The sequence below is a fragment of the Leopardus geoffroyi genome, chromosome C1 (assembly GCF_018350155.1).
Source record: "Leopardus geoffroyi isolate Oge1 chromosome C1, O.geoffroyi_Oge1_pat1.0, whole genome shotgun sequence".
Classification (NCBI taxonomy): Eukaryota; Metazoa; Chordata; class Mammalia; order Carnivora; family Felidae; genus Leopardus; species Leopardus geoffroyi.
The window spans coordinates 118,413,518-118,430,674 of NC_059328.1; the positions used below are offsets into that span (position 1 = coordinate 118,413,518).

The window sequence follows — 17,157 nt, forward strand, 5'->3', positions numbered from 1 at the left end:
AATCACATTTTATACTGAGACAGAAGCCCACAAGAGAGAGAACAGAAAGACAGAGGCACAGACAGAGGTTTCCCCACCCTAAAAGGATCTTCAAATTCTATCTCTAGCAAATTCTATCACATGCAAGCACTGACCATTCTGGAAGCCAGGTATAACTGATGATGTGGTATAATTTACATTAAAATATAGGAAGGAAGTAGGTGGTGGTAAAGAGACTAATACAAGAGGATTTTACTTTTGCAAATCCATGACAAGCCCTATATACCAAAGATATAAAATAAATGCAACTTGATATTAATATTTTCAGACCCAATATTTAAAGCCTAACACAAAAAAAATAACAGCCTTTCAAGCAATGAACTATGGTTTCAAAATGAAGTGTATGCCCCAACCAAAACAGTTAAAGCGCTGTTTCAAATGATTACTGCTTTCACCATCAGAACGTGCTGCACTAATATGGAAAACCATCCCCCCACTTTGTCAGTTTACGTCTATGAATACATATGGAAATAAAGGGATCAAAGATGAGGATTAGTCTTCTTATTCCTGTAAAGCCTGTCATCACAATACTCCTCTTCCTCCTGAAACTCAAGACACCATAATCGTCCATTATTTCCACCACCCCCTTCATCTATTTTCCTGTTTTAGCAAGAGGGAAAAATGAAATGCATGACATCAGAACACATAAAAGTGATAAAACAAGACTACTAATCAAAATAATCATTAGCAGGGGCGCCTGGTTGGCGCAGTCGGTTAAGCGTCCGACTTCAGCCAGGTCACGATCTCGCGGTCCGTGAGTTCGAGCCCCGCGTCGGGCTCTGGGCCGATGGCTCAGAGCCTGGAGCCTGTTTCCGATTCTGTGTCTCCCTCTCTCTCTGCCCCTCCCCCGTTCATGCTCTGTCTCTCTCTGTCCCAAAAAAAAAAATAAAAACGTTGAGAAAAACAAAAAACAAAACAAAAAAAAAACAAAATAATCATTAGCATATCAACCAAATAAGTATGTAAAAATCTAGTGAAACAAACTACCATAATCAAGGTCCAGTTCGTTGTTTATCCCATGAAACAAGTTATCTGCGTGTCCTCCATTCAGAAGACATTTCAGCTTTTTATCTTGATGTTTACAAAGCATCTTTTACATCCTGGACAATTTTAACAATAAAGACTCACCCAAGTGTTATAAACAACATTTCCTGGGTCAGCACTTTAAACAAACTTAAAATCCACCTAAAAAGGATCTGAATTATACTGACATTACAGTATTAGAATGTTTGTATACTAGTTGCTTTTTAAAATATAGGCATATACACAGCAGGACAAATATTAAGTTTCTGTTTTTCTCTATATACCCATTTAAAAGTACAGTGTATCTGTGACTACCCTATCAAGGTCAGAAGGGTTAGACTATACTCAGAGACAGGTAAAAACCTTTAAGAAACAATAATCACAAGATCTTCTATTTTCATGTGTGAAAGTATGAAGATCACTAGCTTTGCTGTGTTTCTGTAAGTTTCTGTTGATAAAAGTGCAGTTGAAACATAGCCAACCTAATTCAAGATGTTAAAACTATGTTAAATAAAATTAGCCCAAGCACTGAAGTTGAATCACATGGTCCCAGAGCTCTGTGTGGTTGGCTCCTTCTGATCAAAAGGATAGTGACCAACTAAGGTACTTCTAGAGGATATTAGTTCCCTAATCTAGAATGTATGATCACTAACCCTTAAGGCATAATAAAATGCAAAATATAAATAAGTTGGTGACAATTTATTTAGAATGAATGACCTGTAAATTCTTCATAGCTATGGAAACGTGTATCTTGAAATTACCAGTAACAGGAATTTTCACAATATTTGATATGAAATCCTGGATCATATAGAAACTTATAATAGACAAATTTAATTCTACTACCACCCAGTCTTAGTCCTTTACTTTCCCCATCCCCTCCCCTCCAATCCAGTTTCTATTATCCAGGACTTTATAAATGAACTATTATATTAGGTTTTCAAAGAAAATATAACCATGATGTGATTCTTCCATCACTTAAATGTAACATTACTGATTAACTCAAATTCTATAGAAATGACCACTTTCAATGCAAACTGAAGACCTTACTCTTCTATTATTACAATCCTTCCCCTAATTCCCAAAGTTAAGATTCTGCTAAGGTATATTTGAAGTACGAAAAGTCAAACCTTGGGATTTACTAAAAGACCTAAAAACCTTTATTATTATTATTTCTTTGGTTTCTATACACTCCTTTGGTTTCTATTATAGAAATAGGAAGTTCTTGAGGTGCCTGGGTGGCTCAGTCGGTTAAGCATTTGACTTCAGCTCAGGTCATGATCTCACACTTCATGAGTTCAAGCCCCGCATCAGGCTCTGTGCTGACAGCTCGGAGCCTGGAGCCTGCTTCAGATTGTCTCCCTCCCTCCTTCCCTCCCTCCCTCTCTCTCTGCCCTTCCTCCACTCATGCTCACTCATGCTCTCTCTCTCTCTCAAAAATAATAAACATTAACAACAAATTAAAAAAAAAAAAACTTTTAAAGAAATAGGAGGTTCTTAATCATAGTCACATCCATGAAATCTTCTCCTGAATGACACAAACCAAAGTTTTTGTGCTTAAAATGTTAATTCAAATTCCGTTTTAAAGAAAAAAAATCACCATCAACAATACCTAACAATTATAATCTGAGCCATGTAAAGTCTAAAACAACTATGAGGAACATACATTAGTGGTCATTTTTAAGCATGTTTTATGATGATAGAATTAGGGAGGGAGCTAGGCTATTTAAGATATGGATCTGTTCCTATTTACAGGTTTACAGGATGTGCTAAAGAATACTTTGAACTTCTGTCTCCTTAAAATGATTGTGATAAACTCACAGGCTGAAACTTGCTTTTATAAATCTCATTCCTAGGTCTTATTTAATTTTGCTTACTTATATTTCCTATTGACAAGTTGTATGCTATTTGCAACCAACAGTCCAATAATAACGCCCTCTGAAACCTTTGTCTTTGTCTAGTAGAGAGAGATAAGACTGACGCTGGAGGTAAATGGATGGTATATGGGTTAGGTTGTTTATAATAAAGCTTCATTATCTTGAAGTATTATGAATTCTCAGACTATAAAATATCTTCAAACTATTATATACATAGTTTTAAGGTTTGGAAATTGTTAAAATTTCTAAAAAACTATAGGAAGGCAAAAGAAATGCTTCTCTTACATCAATTTCCATTACATTAGAAATGTACTTTTTTTCATGTAACCTGCCTCTATGAATTAAATCAAAGAGCTTGGATAATTACATTCAGAGTTCATGAAGGACAAAAAATAGTAATATATCCAATCCATTTGAAAGTGGTATGGTTTTGGCCTTAGAATTTTACTTTAAGGCCAGATTATGAGGCTGCTGCAAACCTGGGAAATCTATGAGATGCATAAGATGAAAAAAGAAGAGAGAAATATGAAAAGACAAAAGTGGATACATTTTCCATTTTGTACAACCATTCAGCAGTAACGTAACAAGATTCAGTTAACCACTGGTTAACTAGTTAATCATACAAAAGTAAACATTCAGATTTCTCTCTCTCTACATGAATCACATCATTAATGTGACTTCTAGACATTTTGGTAAATTAAAATACCTGCGTTTTTTTAAAAACTAAAAGTGCTTTTAATTATAAATTACATTAATTACAATTACAGAATCTTAGGCACTTAACTGAAATTAAGGCATGGGTCACTGTAGGCGTATTAAAAATGGTATAGAAAAGTAGTTTTATCGAAGTATCATCAAAGACTGAAACAGGGTGCCTGGATATGTTTCCTTCTCAGTGTACGATTACTTCGTCTGATTCTTTTAACTGTAATCTATTTGGATGGCTTGGGTAGGATGATAATAGACAGCTTTTACACAAACACAGCTTTTACACAAACCTTCTCCTGAGACATCTTCTGAGTGATGCATTAACATGTTAAAATCATGAAAAATCTTTCCAAAATTACAATGATATACATACCCTTTCAACACAAAAGCATTTGTCGTTATCACTGATGGCATACAGCTTAACATCATTTCCCTTTCACAGAATTATTCAATTACAACCAACACTACGACTAGTGACTCAATATAATTTCTCCCAAATTCTCCTAACGTGACCAATCCTCTATGTATAAAAAATGTATACCATCAATTTGCATGACAAAGAGTTCCAGTATCTAACAGGCTTAACACTCATATCTCAGTCATGGCTGCCTGGCCAGGAAAATGAACATCATGATGGACTCCTGCATTCTTCACATTGTGCTCATGGACAAAGTCAGTGTAGTTTCTATGTGCAGGCTGGGGTGGGGACAAGGCCCTTGTGTTCCACTGGTTTCCACCACGTTGACAGCAGTCACTGGCAGCAGAGAGCCTGGATGGTTGGGGAGTGGGAGGGGAGCACAGTTAGTCTACAGGAATAGGAGAAAATGAATGTGTAAGAGGTAACAAAGGAGAAAGGCAGTGTGACCAGCATGCACCACTGTTATGAGTAGTTATTGACATCTACTCCATGCAATGACATTCAAGAATAAAGGGAGGGGGGAGGACAGAATCAACAGTTATATGTAGTAGAAAAGCTCAATATGGAAATATGAATAAGTAATCAGAGTCAGTTAAGTGAATTAAACAGAGGAAATTTCACCGAGAGCAAAACACTCTATCTGTCCCTGATGCTGGTATCAAAATCAAAGGTAGAAATGTTGTTTGAAGTTCTAATGAAAAGGAAAAAAATATTTATAACTGACTTCACTCAGATATTTAAAAGGACAATTTGGGGTGCCTGGGTGGGTCAGTTAAGCGTCCAACCCTTGATTTCGGCTCAGGTCATGATCTCACAGTTCATGAGATGGAGTCCCGTGTTTTGCTCCGCACTGACAACGAGGAGCCTGCTTGGGACTCTGTCTCCCTTTCTCTCTGCCCCTTCCCTGGCTCATGCTCACACACTCTCCTCCCCCCCCCCCCCCCGCCAAATAAATAAATAAACATTTTAAAAAATAATAAAATACAAGGACAGTTCTAAATTACGGATAAAAGCACACATAGAAAAGGGCAACTGTGAGAATTATTCCCCAAATTAAGGGATTTCACAAAACTGAAACCCAGGAAACAAAATTCCACAACTACCTTCAGAGGCCATGTAATTTTACATCAATGTTTCCAATTAACAATGGAGAATTACTATTCCTTCTATAATCAAAGTTCACAGGACCTCAGAATAAAATTCAACAGGTACAGATAATGTGATGAGACTATAAAGCCCCTCCAAGGAACAGTTTAGTAAGTATATTAAGAAACCTTTTATCACACAGTGCTATAGGATAGACCTGCAGAACTATGAGAATGAAGCATGCATACAAGCAGTTCCTGGTTAGAAATAACCAGAGTCCTCCAGTAGAAAGAAAACATTTGTCACGGTTCAGAAGATCAAGGTTTTTCAACACAGCAATAAGGGCAGCACATATTTAAGACAATTACAAAGAAAAAAAAAAATCATCCCAATTATAAAAGAGGTCTAAAACTAGACTTTTAAATACGACACTTTTCTAACTCAACTGAAACATGAATCTTCACCTTTCTTTCCTTAGGGAAATTGAAAAGAAATTAGCTAAAAGGATTTTAGAATAAATTTGAACTTTTTTTTTTTTTTTTTTTTACAATAAAATCATCTTTTCTTCAACTGATATACAATTTGTTCATCAAATCTATCCCATAAAATTCATGACCCTCAACACACAGACTCTGAAAACTTAGGACATTAAATTAGGTTTATGTTCTCCCCAATATATGCAAGATTTCGCAAATATTATTCGATTTTGTTTTTGTTGTTTATAAATGGTTTCATGGGTTTAAAATACATAAACTGTTTCTCAAAAGGTGATACTCTAAATAATCAAGACTCTAAATATCTACATTACCGATTATCAAATCATTTACTGAAATAATGGTGCCATTTAGAACATACTAGCAAGAGAAAGCTAAAGAACTGAATGTGAAATAGGTTTAGATTAAAATGGTTAAAATTTATCTACCTGATTATAGTCTATTATTCTGCCCAATTGTTCAAATCTAGGGAGCATTTCCAAATTTTATTAACTTATCACTTTCTAAAGGAGGACTGTTTTATATTCACTTAAAAGCATTAATAACAAGCAAAGCATGCAGAAACAAAAAGTGAAATAGAAAATGCACTTTAAATTCAGGCTGGGGAATCCATTAGCTCCATAACAGATCAGTTGTGTATTCAGTTCCACGCCACTGCTGACATACACTGAGACTCATTAGGTTTTCAGGATCATCATTTTACTCCATTTCAGCAAAGGAGGTCTCAGCACAAGTAAATGAAGGAAGGACATATAGCTCCAAATTCTTCATTTCCCTTGAAATTCAATACTCTCAGATTCCGTATTGTCTATTTCTAAAGGTTGTATCAAAGGAACTTAGGGCCTAATGAATCAAATTAAACAGATTTAAATATGTGCCCATGAAAATCAGAAAACTCAATAAAGATTTAGTGTCATAATATGGTATGAAAAAAAAAAAAAAAACCACCAGAAAACAAAAAAACCAGACTCTCATTCCATATTAGTATAAAAGGTAAGCATGTATTAAGGCAGTTCTTTTATAGTTGAAGTCTCAGTACTGGTTTCCTTGCCAACAGACTTGGTGTTAATATCAAGGCAATAAAACATAGCTGCTTACTGGAGCTGTGTGTTCAGTAAGAAACTGAAGAACTGTTTCTAATGGCTTAAAAAAATAAAGACTAAAATCTGATATTTAGAAGCCTCACTGTTTATACTTGAAGTGTGTGTCCACATGCACACACATACACAAAGTTCTCCTACCACACTCTCAGGTAAAAGGAAAAGGGGGGAAAAAAGGTGGGGGGAATTCCCTCAATCTCAGAAAGTAATCAAATTATTTGGAACTGAGGTAAAAATATGCCCAACCATGAAGAGCAAAGCACCTTGCAAGTTAGTTAAGCCAAAATAACAGTGAAAAACAATTACATAGCAAAGACTGAAAATAATCACCAACCACTGTTGACCCACCACCATGAAGGAAGAACTGGTTGCACAGAAAGCTGACCAAAACCTTGAGATCACCACAGAAACTCATTAGATTTCAGGTATAAATAAACTAAGAGCAAGAGAAAAAAAGAGAAAAATCCTATAAATTATCAAGGTTCATTTCACAGACATACAACTTGAACAGATGATGCAACCAACATGACCACTTAATCAAATAATTCCCTACGAACCCTCCAAGCCACATGTATTTATTTGGGAAATAACGAACCCTACTGATTACAGTCCAATAAGCCACAAAGTATTCATATTTGTGTATGAATCTAAAAAAAGACCCTGGAAATTTAAGCAAATGAAAGATCTTCTCTGTCATCAGATTCTCTCTCCAATCCCCAAAATGGAGTATTTCATGCTTTATTAGATTAGAATCATGTTTCCCTTTTGGCTTTATCTTCAGTCTCTAATGAAAAAACTCATCCAAAACAGTAGCGTTATGTTGTGTGGAATAACATATAGCAAACACATTTTCTTTATGGATCCGGAAAAGGTTCTACTGGACTAGCACTGAAGTCGTTTCAAACAGAGAACCAGCCATCAGTCTCCCAATCATACTAACCAAAATAAGGAGAGCTGACCAATGTTTTTCAATTAAATAACTGCATTCCATTCTTCACTTATATCCCTTGTTTTCCCAATTCCATTCTGACTGTTCAATAATATGTTTCTGTTCAGCTTACAAATATGAATAATTTGCTTTCAATCATTTAACGTGTTCTAAGATTATGGGTTGGGAATTTAGAATACATTAAGCAAGTAACATTTTATTCTGGTTTAAGGAGTTAACAAACCATTTCCTGTCATGCTGGTCTGTTCCAGGATTCCTTGGAAGATTCTCTATCTCTGCCAGCACAGGACCAGAGGGAACAGAAGGAACCACAGGTAGAGTAGATTTCACAGCCCAAGCCTTTGGACAGGAATTATAAAAATCATCTATTTTACTTACATAAAAGACTTCGTCACCTATAAACAGAACATTAAAATGGAATACTATCTACATATTGAACAAATAAAGTGTAGACAAATGCTTGAATGTTATAGACTACCTTAGAGATAAAAATAATCTATCTAAAAGATCTATCTCTAAAAGAGATAAATAATAATCTATCAGTGTCTTATTCATTTTATAGGATTTACAGGAACAGAAAATGTTCTATAGGATACCTGTCCCATTTATAACATCATAGATAATAAAATAACAGAGGGTTTCATTTTTGAGCCACTTTACAGATAAGAAAAACACACAAAACTTTCCTGAAGTTATACCACTATGAAAATTCAATTAATAATACCACTATATGTCATAAGTAACTACAGTGTTCTAGTGCTTTAGAAGCTTAAGATGATCTTACCTGTTGGGAGCCATTACTCTGAGTTGAAACATTATTGTGAACACTGCAATGGGGAAAAACATCTATTAAAAAACCATATATCAAATTCTAGGGCTTCACACTGTAAGATAACACATACACTAATGAAAGTAGCTTTATTTTTAAAGACATTGATTGTTTTGTTGCAAATAAAGAAAAAATTACTGTTGGTTCCAAAACTAAGAATGTAAGATGCTCAGAAAACATTTGCTTTCGTAGACAAACACTTGTTTTTCTATGATCTGCTCATTTGAGATTTGTATATACCTGTATTTTAACTGTGCTTTAAATGTGTAGTTCACTACTAATCTTATTCATTGGACAGGATCTGTCAAAGATAGCAAAATGAAGAGCAGCACAAATGATTCCTTAAATTCAAGGCATTAAACACAAATATCCACATAAACTTATCTGTGCCACTTCTTTTGTATATTCACACCCTCTCACATGATCTTCCAGTGTCATCAACAGCTCAGCATTTTATAACCCAAAAGACCTTAGTACAAACTTAAAATTAGAAACCTTTCTGTATACTTTCTGCTCCAAATAACTTATAAATGTGTCTTTAAATTTTTAGCTTAGGCTGTACTCATTTCCCTGCTCCATCCATTCCCCCCCAAAAGCACTTAAAAACCCCAATCTTGGGGTGCCTGGGTGGCTCAGCTGGTTAAGCGAGCAACTTTGGCTCAGGTCATGATCTCACAGTTCGTGAGATCAAGCCCTGCATCAGGCTCTGTGCTGACAGCTCAGAGCCTGGAGCCTGCTTTAGATTCTGTGTCTCCATCTCTCCCTGCCCCTCCCCTGCTTGTCTGTCTCAAAAATAAACAAACATTAAAAAATAATAATAATAAAAAAATAAAAACTCCAATCTATAACAAAATAAAAACAAACCTCAGAGCAACTTAAAAAAAATTCAATAAAATAACTCAAAAATGACATATTATCACAACAAAACAAGGGAAAAAAAAGAGTTTACTAACTTCACACTTTCTAACATCTAGCATAAGCATACTTGCATCCTGAGGTAAAGAATTCAACTAAGGCAACTGAAAAATATATTCAAAATAATGTATGTATGTACGTATGTATGTATGTGTATACATATATATACACACACATATATATGTATATGTGTGTGTATATATATTTACATACATAAATGTGTGTATGTGTATATGTATATGTTTACATACAACTATATGCATGAAATTCCTTGAAAGTGAGAAAACAATTTACAGATTTAACAAGAGCACTACGTCCCAGGAAAATGAGATAGAGAGTTAAATGCATTCAACCAATTATTATTAAAATACTGACTTTCAAGGATAAGGAAAGAATACTTAAGGTACCCCAAGAAAATTAAAAGGAAATCACTGCCAGTATCTGGCTGGCATAGACTTCTCCATAGCAATACTCAGTATCATACCCAGCCACAATGTCATTCTAGTAAAAGGAAACACGCAAATCTTCTCAAACCCAACTCTTAATACAATATCTAAGAGCCTTTCTTAAAGGGGTGAGAAGAAAACAAAAACTATCTGATGAAAGGCAACAAATTAAGAAAAGATCTCAAGAATGAAGAGCCCTTGCTAAAAGACTAGGTAATGAAAAGTGACCCCATTTTATAGCTTATCATTTTATTACCTACAACTCTATTACAAGTTGAGTCACCAGAACTTGCACTAGCATTGACTGGGTTCAAATTCAAGCTGTGCCAATACCACTAGCTACTTCTGCTCTCTAAACTTAAGGTTCTTCATCTGCGTGAAACTGTTACAGGAGGATTAAATGCATTAATATTAGCAAAACACAAATAAAACTGACGAAAAAAAGCTTTAAAAAAATACTAGTTAGTGTGTAACTGTTGTCAAGACAATCGTAAAGTATATACTTGTCAGGTACGATTTCTTTTGACTAATGCTACTGTTCCCAGAACACATTATGCTGGTTTAAGTAACCATAATCCCAAATATTATGAAATCTCATCCAACCTGCTTGGCTGGATGATCCCCTTGGTTATTCTTTGAAGCTTTTTCTCCAACTGAGAATAACTCCAGCAGGTGATGAATAAAGATGAATAATAACATTAAAAAAAGTACTTATAATAAGTGATCTTAACTGGATCATAGTTCCTGGTTTCTAAAAATTTGAAATGTAGAAAGCACTATTTTCTCATAATTACATTCTTTCACTTCCACTAATATAAAAGTGAAACACTTCTCATTACTGACCTTATCCCAGTTTCCCCTTTCAAAGAACACCTACAATAACTGACCCCTTTTGCTCCTATACTCTGTATTCATCATTTCCTCCACCATTTTTTCTTTTCTTTTCTTTTCCATCTTCAAGATTCTGTCTGCTAAACCTGTACAAAAAGTACCAATCACTGCAATGTGGACTATCCTTTAAAATGTCACCTCTTCTTAGGATACTCTATATTAGTCAAGGCTCATGGGGAATAGTTTGGAGATAAAATAGTACAAGGAAAACGACTGACATCAGCCAATTTAAAAACCTGTTACTCAAATAGGCACAGTACAAGGTCAAGAAGCTTTTTAGGTCAAATAGCTGTGCTTTTTCAAACAGTCCTGTTTTCCATGGTTCACTGGAGCAAAACTGTTCATGCAAACAGAACTACAAGGGCAAGAATGAAAGGGTATTCATGCCAGTCCAAACTCAGGTCTTCTCAAGCAGTGTTATGTAGACTGGTAAATAACCTTCAGGAGAGCTGGGTCCCCCTCTACATTTAATTTCTAAAAGCTTATTACAAAAAATAATAAAAATAAAATATCATTATTTAAGTATCTCATTTCTGGTGCAGTTTCCAGAGCCAAAAGCCTTATTCAAGGAAAGAAAAGAAAATTTTGTCATTAAAGTTAAATTAATCTAAATTCTAGGAAAGAGATTATAAAGCTATACTCAAGTTTTGGGTCAGAAACGTGTATTTCAAAAAACTTTTAAAGAAGGATAAATTCTTGCAAATAAAAACCTTAATTTCAACTACATATTATTGCTTGAATACTTTTACATTTCTGCTAAATTCACTAGGTTGTCATCTTTATTTTAAGCTCTAATATGCTGTACTAGCCTCTTTTTCAGGTTAAATAAGACATGATTCATTAAACAAAAAACAAATAAAATAGTTTAAAAAGTACAGAATGCCTCTAAAATTGCTCCATCATCTTTCTTAAAAGCATAGCTTATAAATAACTACAATGAAAATAAAAGTACAACTCATGAAAAGCAGAAAATTGTTTTTTCCCTAATTAAAAATTCACAATAGAGAAAATCACTTACTTCCTCCTTACTCTATTCATTTATTTATATTTAACAACCTACTGACAGCTAAAGAAACATCAGAAGAATCCTTATTCAAGAAGCAGAGTATTTTTATGGTGAATCACTAATCAGCCTGACTCTAATGGCTTTCTAAGTGTGGAGGGAAGGGGAAAAACTGAATAGGACATCTCAAGGAGAGGCTGGCCATACTCAGCACCCCACAACAAATAATTTCTACTTCTGAAGAAGCTCTAGTCACACATCTGCCATATAAGAGTAGACAAGGTCAAAAGAGTTAATTAGATTTACAAGTACATCCTGAATCTGAGACACTCCAAGAGACTGGCACATAATAATAGTTGAAAAGCATTATATGAAACTATACACTGTAATATACACTATTAAAATTGAGTCATCAAAAGTAGGACTTCTAGAATGGTGGTTTGAGGACCCTTCCCGCCTGTGAAACAAACATTTTAGCTGGTGAAAATTATTAAAAAACAATCATTAAAAAGCATACATCAGGGAATAACCTTTTATTCAAGGAAATCTACTGAATCTCAGAGCTGAGTCTGGCATTTGAGCCACAATTTGTTCCCCTTCCCCATTCCCCCAAGTTCAATGTGGTGGAAGCTTTACTTCACGTGAGTGCAGCCAAGAAGACAGAGCTCTCTCCAGGCAATCCAGACTTTAAATCAGCTATTTTAAAGATGTTCAAGAACGAAAAAACCAAATCTAAAGAAGTAAGTTGGGAACACTGTCTCCATAAAAAGAAAATATCACTTGGGGCATCTGAGTGGCTCAGTCGGTTAAGTGTCTGACTTTGGTTCAGGTTATGATCTCATGGTTTATGAGTTTGAGCCCATATTGGGCTGCTGTCAGCACAGAGCCTGCTACAGATCCTCTGTCCTTCTCTCTCTGGCCCTACCCCACTCACATGTGCATGCTGTCTCTCTCTCAAAAATAAATACACTTTAAAAAAAAAATGAAAGTATTTCAAAGTGTATAAAAAAAGATAATACCATTAAACAGAGAATTTACACATAAGAATCAAACAGAAATTCTTGAGTTGAAATGTACAAGAACTGAAATTTAAAAATTCACTGAAAAACACAACACCAGGTTTGAGCAGGTTGAAGAACCAATGACTTGAAGACAGGTCAACTGAGATGATCTAGTCTGAGTAACAGAAAGAAAAAGAATGAAGAAAAATGAACAGAGACTCCAGTACCTGTGGGACACCATCAAATGTAGCAACGTGCATGTGATGGGAGTCCCAGAAGAAGAGGAAAGGAACAAAAAGATAATCTGAAGACATAATCGCTGAGAACTTCCCAAATTTGATAAAAATAATATACCAGGGGAAAGCAACCAGAAGAGGGGTCCCTGGGTGGCTCAGTTGGTTGAGCTTCCAATTCTTGATTTTGGCTCAGGTCATGATCTCACGATCATAGGACTGAGCCCCACAACAGGCTCCACGCTGGTTGTGAAGCCTGCTTAAGAGTCTCTCTCCCTAACCCTCTGACCCTCTCCCACTCATACACACATGCACTCTCTCTCTCCCTCAAAAAATAAAGTCAGACATTTAAAAAACAAAAAGAAAAAAAGAGAAAAGCAACCAGAAGAGAACTGGACTGTCAATACTTGTATCAAACTTCAAAACAAAAAAATTACTAAAGGGCACATCCAGCGTGGCATGCTTTTGTGGGCCTTCAGTCGAGCAGACCCAGTGCGGTCGCTGAGCCCCGCTGCCTCCGATCACCTGCTGTAGACTTGGCTGCACCATGGAGCACCTTGACAAAGCAGCGCTAAATGCACTACAGCCGCCCGACTTCAGAAATTAAAGTTCAGGGGTGTCTGGGTGGCACAGTTGGTTAAGTGACTGACTTCAGCTCAGGTCATGATCTCATGGTCCGTGAATTTGAGCCCCGCGTCAGGCTCTGTGCTGACAGCTCAGAGCCTGGAGCCTGCTTCAGATTCTGTGTCTCCCTCTCCCTCTCTCTCTCTCTGTTCCTCCCCTGCTTGTGCTCTATCTCTGTTTCTCAAAAATAAATAAATGTTAAAAAAAGAAAAAAGAAAAAAATGAAAGTTCATTAGCATCTACCCTGAAGATGCTCCTGTTCTTCACAGCTTTAATGATGACTGTACCTCGTGGGTTGTATTTCACGACTAAATCTTATGCTTTTGAAGGCGCCTTTGGGATGTCCAATAAGGACAGCTATTTTTATGCTGCTATTGTTGCGGTGGTCATCATCCATGTGGTGTTGGTCCTTTTGTTTATGTGGCCTGGAATGAAGGCTCACGACAGTGGCGTGAAGACAAACAGGATTAAATCGAACATCACCTTTTGATAGCATTAAATTGATTTTTTAAAATGGTAAATGCGCCTGGGATATTGATGATTTCAATAAAGTTGAGGCCATGTTAAAATCAATAATAATAATTTTAAAAAATAAAAAAAATTACTAGAGAAAAAGAGTGACATTTTATAATAAGAGAGTCAAATAATTATAAATATATATGCACTTAACAAAAGCCCCAAACTGAAAGAATTGGAAGAGAGAAATACACAACTAAGCAACAGTAATTGGAGGTTTCACAACCTTACTCTTAATAATGGATAGAATTAGGAAAAAGGTCAACAATGAAATAGAAGTCCTGAGCAGTATTACACCAAGTAGACCTAACAGACATTTACAGAACATAACATTCAATAACGGCAGAATATCCATTCTTCTCAAGTGCATATAGACCATTTTCTGGAATAAGCCATATGCTAAACCATAAAACAAGTTTCTTTATAAGGATCAACACTGGGGCGCCTGGGTGGCGCAGTCGGTTAAGCGTCCGACTTCAGCCAGGTCACGATCTCGCGGTCCGTGAGTTCGAGCCCCGCGTCGGGCTCTGGGCTGATGGCTCAGAGCCTGGAGCCTGTTTCCGATTCTGTGTCTCCCTCTCTCTCTGCCCCTCCCCCGTTCATGCTCTGTCTCTCTCTGTCCCAAAAATAAATAAACGTTGAAAAAAAAAAAATTAAAAAAAAAAAAAAAAAAAAAAAAAAAGGATCAACATCATACAAAGTATGTTCTCTAACCATGTGGAATAAAAGCACACACACAAAAAAAATAAGAGAGGAATAGTTAAGATATTCACAAATATGTGGAAATCAAGGAACTCATTCCCAAGTAATCAACGGGTCAAAGAAGAAATCAAGAGAAACAGGAAAATAATTTGGGATAAATGAAAATACAATATACCAAACTTACAGAATGTGATTAAAGCAGTGCTTGGAAGAAAATCTATAGCAATAAATGTTATGTTAAAAAAGAATAAAGACCTCAAATAACCTAATTTCCCACCTTAAGACACTAGAAAAAGAAAAGCAAACTAAACCTAAAGCAAGCATAACAAATGAAATAATATAGCAGAGAGAAAATCAATAAACTTGAAAAATGAATAAGAATCAATGAAACCAAAAGCTGGTTCTTTGAAACAGCCTACAAAATGGACAAACTTTTACCTAAACTAACCAAGGTGGGGGGGATGGGGAGGGGACCCTCAAATTACTAAAATTAGAAATGAATGAGGAGGGGTGCCTGGGTGGCTCAGTCAGTTGAGAGTCTGACTCTTAATTTTGGCTCAGGTCATGATCTTGTGGTTCGTGGGTTCAAGCCCCGCATTGGGCTCTGCACTGACGGCAAAATGTTAGTGAGCCAAATCCAGCAACATGTAATATAAAGAATTATACAAATAAAACTTTGTTCTTTGAGCTCCCTGTGTGCAAGAATCCTAATTTATTCATCTTTATATCCTCAATCACAGGCCAATAACAAATGTAGGTCATTCTCATTATAAATAGTATATCCACCCACCAACCCAGTCTTTATTTCTAAACTGCTTTATTTTTCTTTGTCAATTTTATCTGGCATTACATCTGTTCCCTGCTATATTCCCAATGCTAAGGAACAACTTAATACATTGACAGGTCTTCAACAAGTATTTGTTTCATTAATGACAGCAACTACATGAATTCTAAAACATGTTCCTAAGTTGTAAGACACTACTCACCTGAATTCTTCAGGTTTTGCTGTACTTGCTGACATGGGGAAAAGAAAAAGAAAAGAAAACATCCCATTAGTTTCCTCTTATATGGTAAGCTGTTTCACTATTCATAAAAGTAAATCTGGACTGGTTGTTTTAGGTTTGTTTATTTATTTTGAAACAGAGAGAGGGAGTAAGCAGGAGCGGAGCAGAAAGAGAACAAGAAAGAGAATCCCTAGCAGGCTCCCCACCATCAGTGCGGAGCCCAACTCAGGGCCTGAACCCATGAACTGTGAGATCACGACCCGAGTTGAAACCAAGAGTCAGATGCTTAATCACACAGGCACCCAGGACTGTTTTTTCAAGCCATGTTTCCCAACTATAGATTTAAAAACCTTCCTTTGACAAAATGTTCTAGGATTCACATCACTAAAATCAATAGTGACAATTATTTCCATTTTAAAAACAAAGCAATAAAATAAATACCATCTTCTTTTAAAACAGAACCACCTGCAAGCGTCTTAGAGTGACTTATGTGACAACAAAATAGAACATGAGAGGTAACTCAGGGTTTTAAACCATCACAAACTAAAATGGTCTCATTAATACCTATATATTATTTGATTTATAGCCACAAAACTTATGAATATAAATCAGTTTTTTAAGTCAAACATCAGATCATGTTACTGGACAACTGGGATGACCCTAACATCAGATATGCTTAAAATTCAATCTGTATTTTGATACAAACTCAGATTCAAAACCAAACACAAGTTTTAGTTTTAAAATCAAGCTTTTTATTACGTAAATGTACAATAAATTTAAACACTATTTAACAGAATCTTATTATAATGTTATACGAAATAACATTTTTTAAGTTTATTTTGAGAGCGAGAGAGAGGGAGCACATGCATGTGCATGTGCACAAGTGGGGGAGGGGCTGAGAGAAAAGGAGAATCTCAAGCAGGTTCTGCACTGCTGGTCCAGAGCTGGACTTGGGGATCAAACCCACAAACATGAGATCATGACCTGAGCTGAAATCAAAGAGTTGGACGCTCAATCAACTGAGCCACCCACATGCCCCTTGGCATAATTTTTACTTAAAATGTATTCATCGTAAACCAGTGGTTTTTTTTAAAGTTCCTAAAGACATTTGAGAGATTTTTTTTTTTTTTTTTTTTAAGTAAACTCCACACCCAGCATCGAGCCCAACTCAGGCTTGAACACAAGACTCAGATCAAGACCTGAACTGAGACCAAGAGTCAGATGCTTGGGGTGCCTGGTTATCTCAGTCAGTTAAGCATCTGACTCTTGATTTCAGTTCAGGTCATGATCTCAGGGTTTGTG

The 17,157-nt window shown here is 35.9% G+C and overlaps 1 protein-coding gene across 6 annotated transcripts in view; it reads right to left on the reverse strand.

The window, feature by feature from the left end:
• The window catches only part of EPB41L5 (erythrocyte membrane protein band 4.1 like 5), a 142,822-nt gene that overhangs the window by 65,098 nt on the left and 60,567 nt on the right, over positions 1 to 17,157 (reverse strand). For 4 of the 6 annotated variants that reach the window (XM_045479505.1, XM_045479503.1, XM_045479504.1 and 1 more), the window contains exons 14-16: positions 15,838 to 15,865; positions 8,476 to 8,518; positions 7,915 to 8,030 (exon numbers count right to left, since the gene is read on the reverse strand). In XM_045479505.1, the coding sequence (XP_045335461.1) occupies positions 7,915 to 8,030; positions 8,476 to 8,518; positions 15,838 to 15,865 (187 nt within the window). Of the gene's footprint in view, positions 1 to 3,361; positions 4,414 to 7,914; positions 8,031 to 8,475; positions 8,519 to 15,837; positions 15,866 to 17,157 lie in introns of those variants that run through there. The other 2 variants (XM_045479508.1, XM_045479507.1) reach the window with 2 other exon arrangements.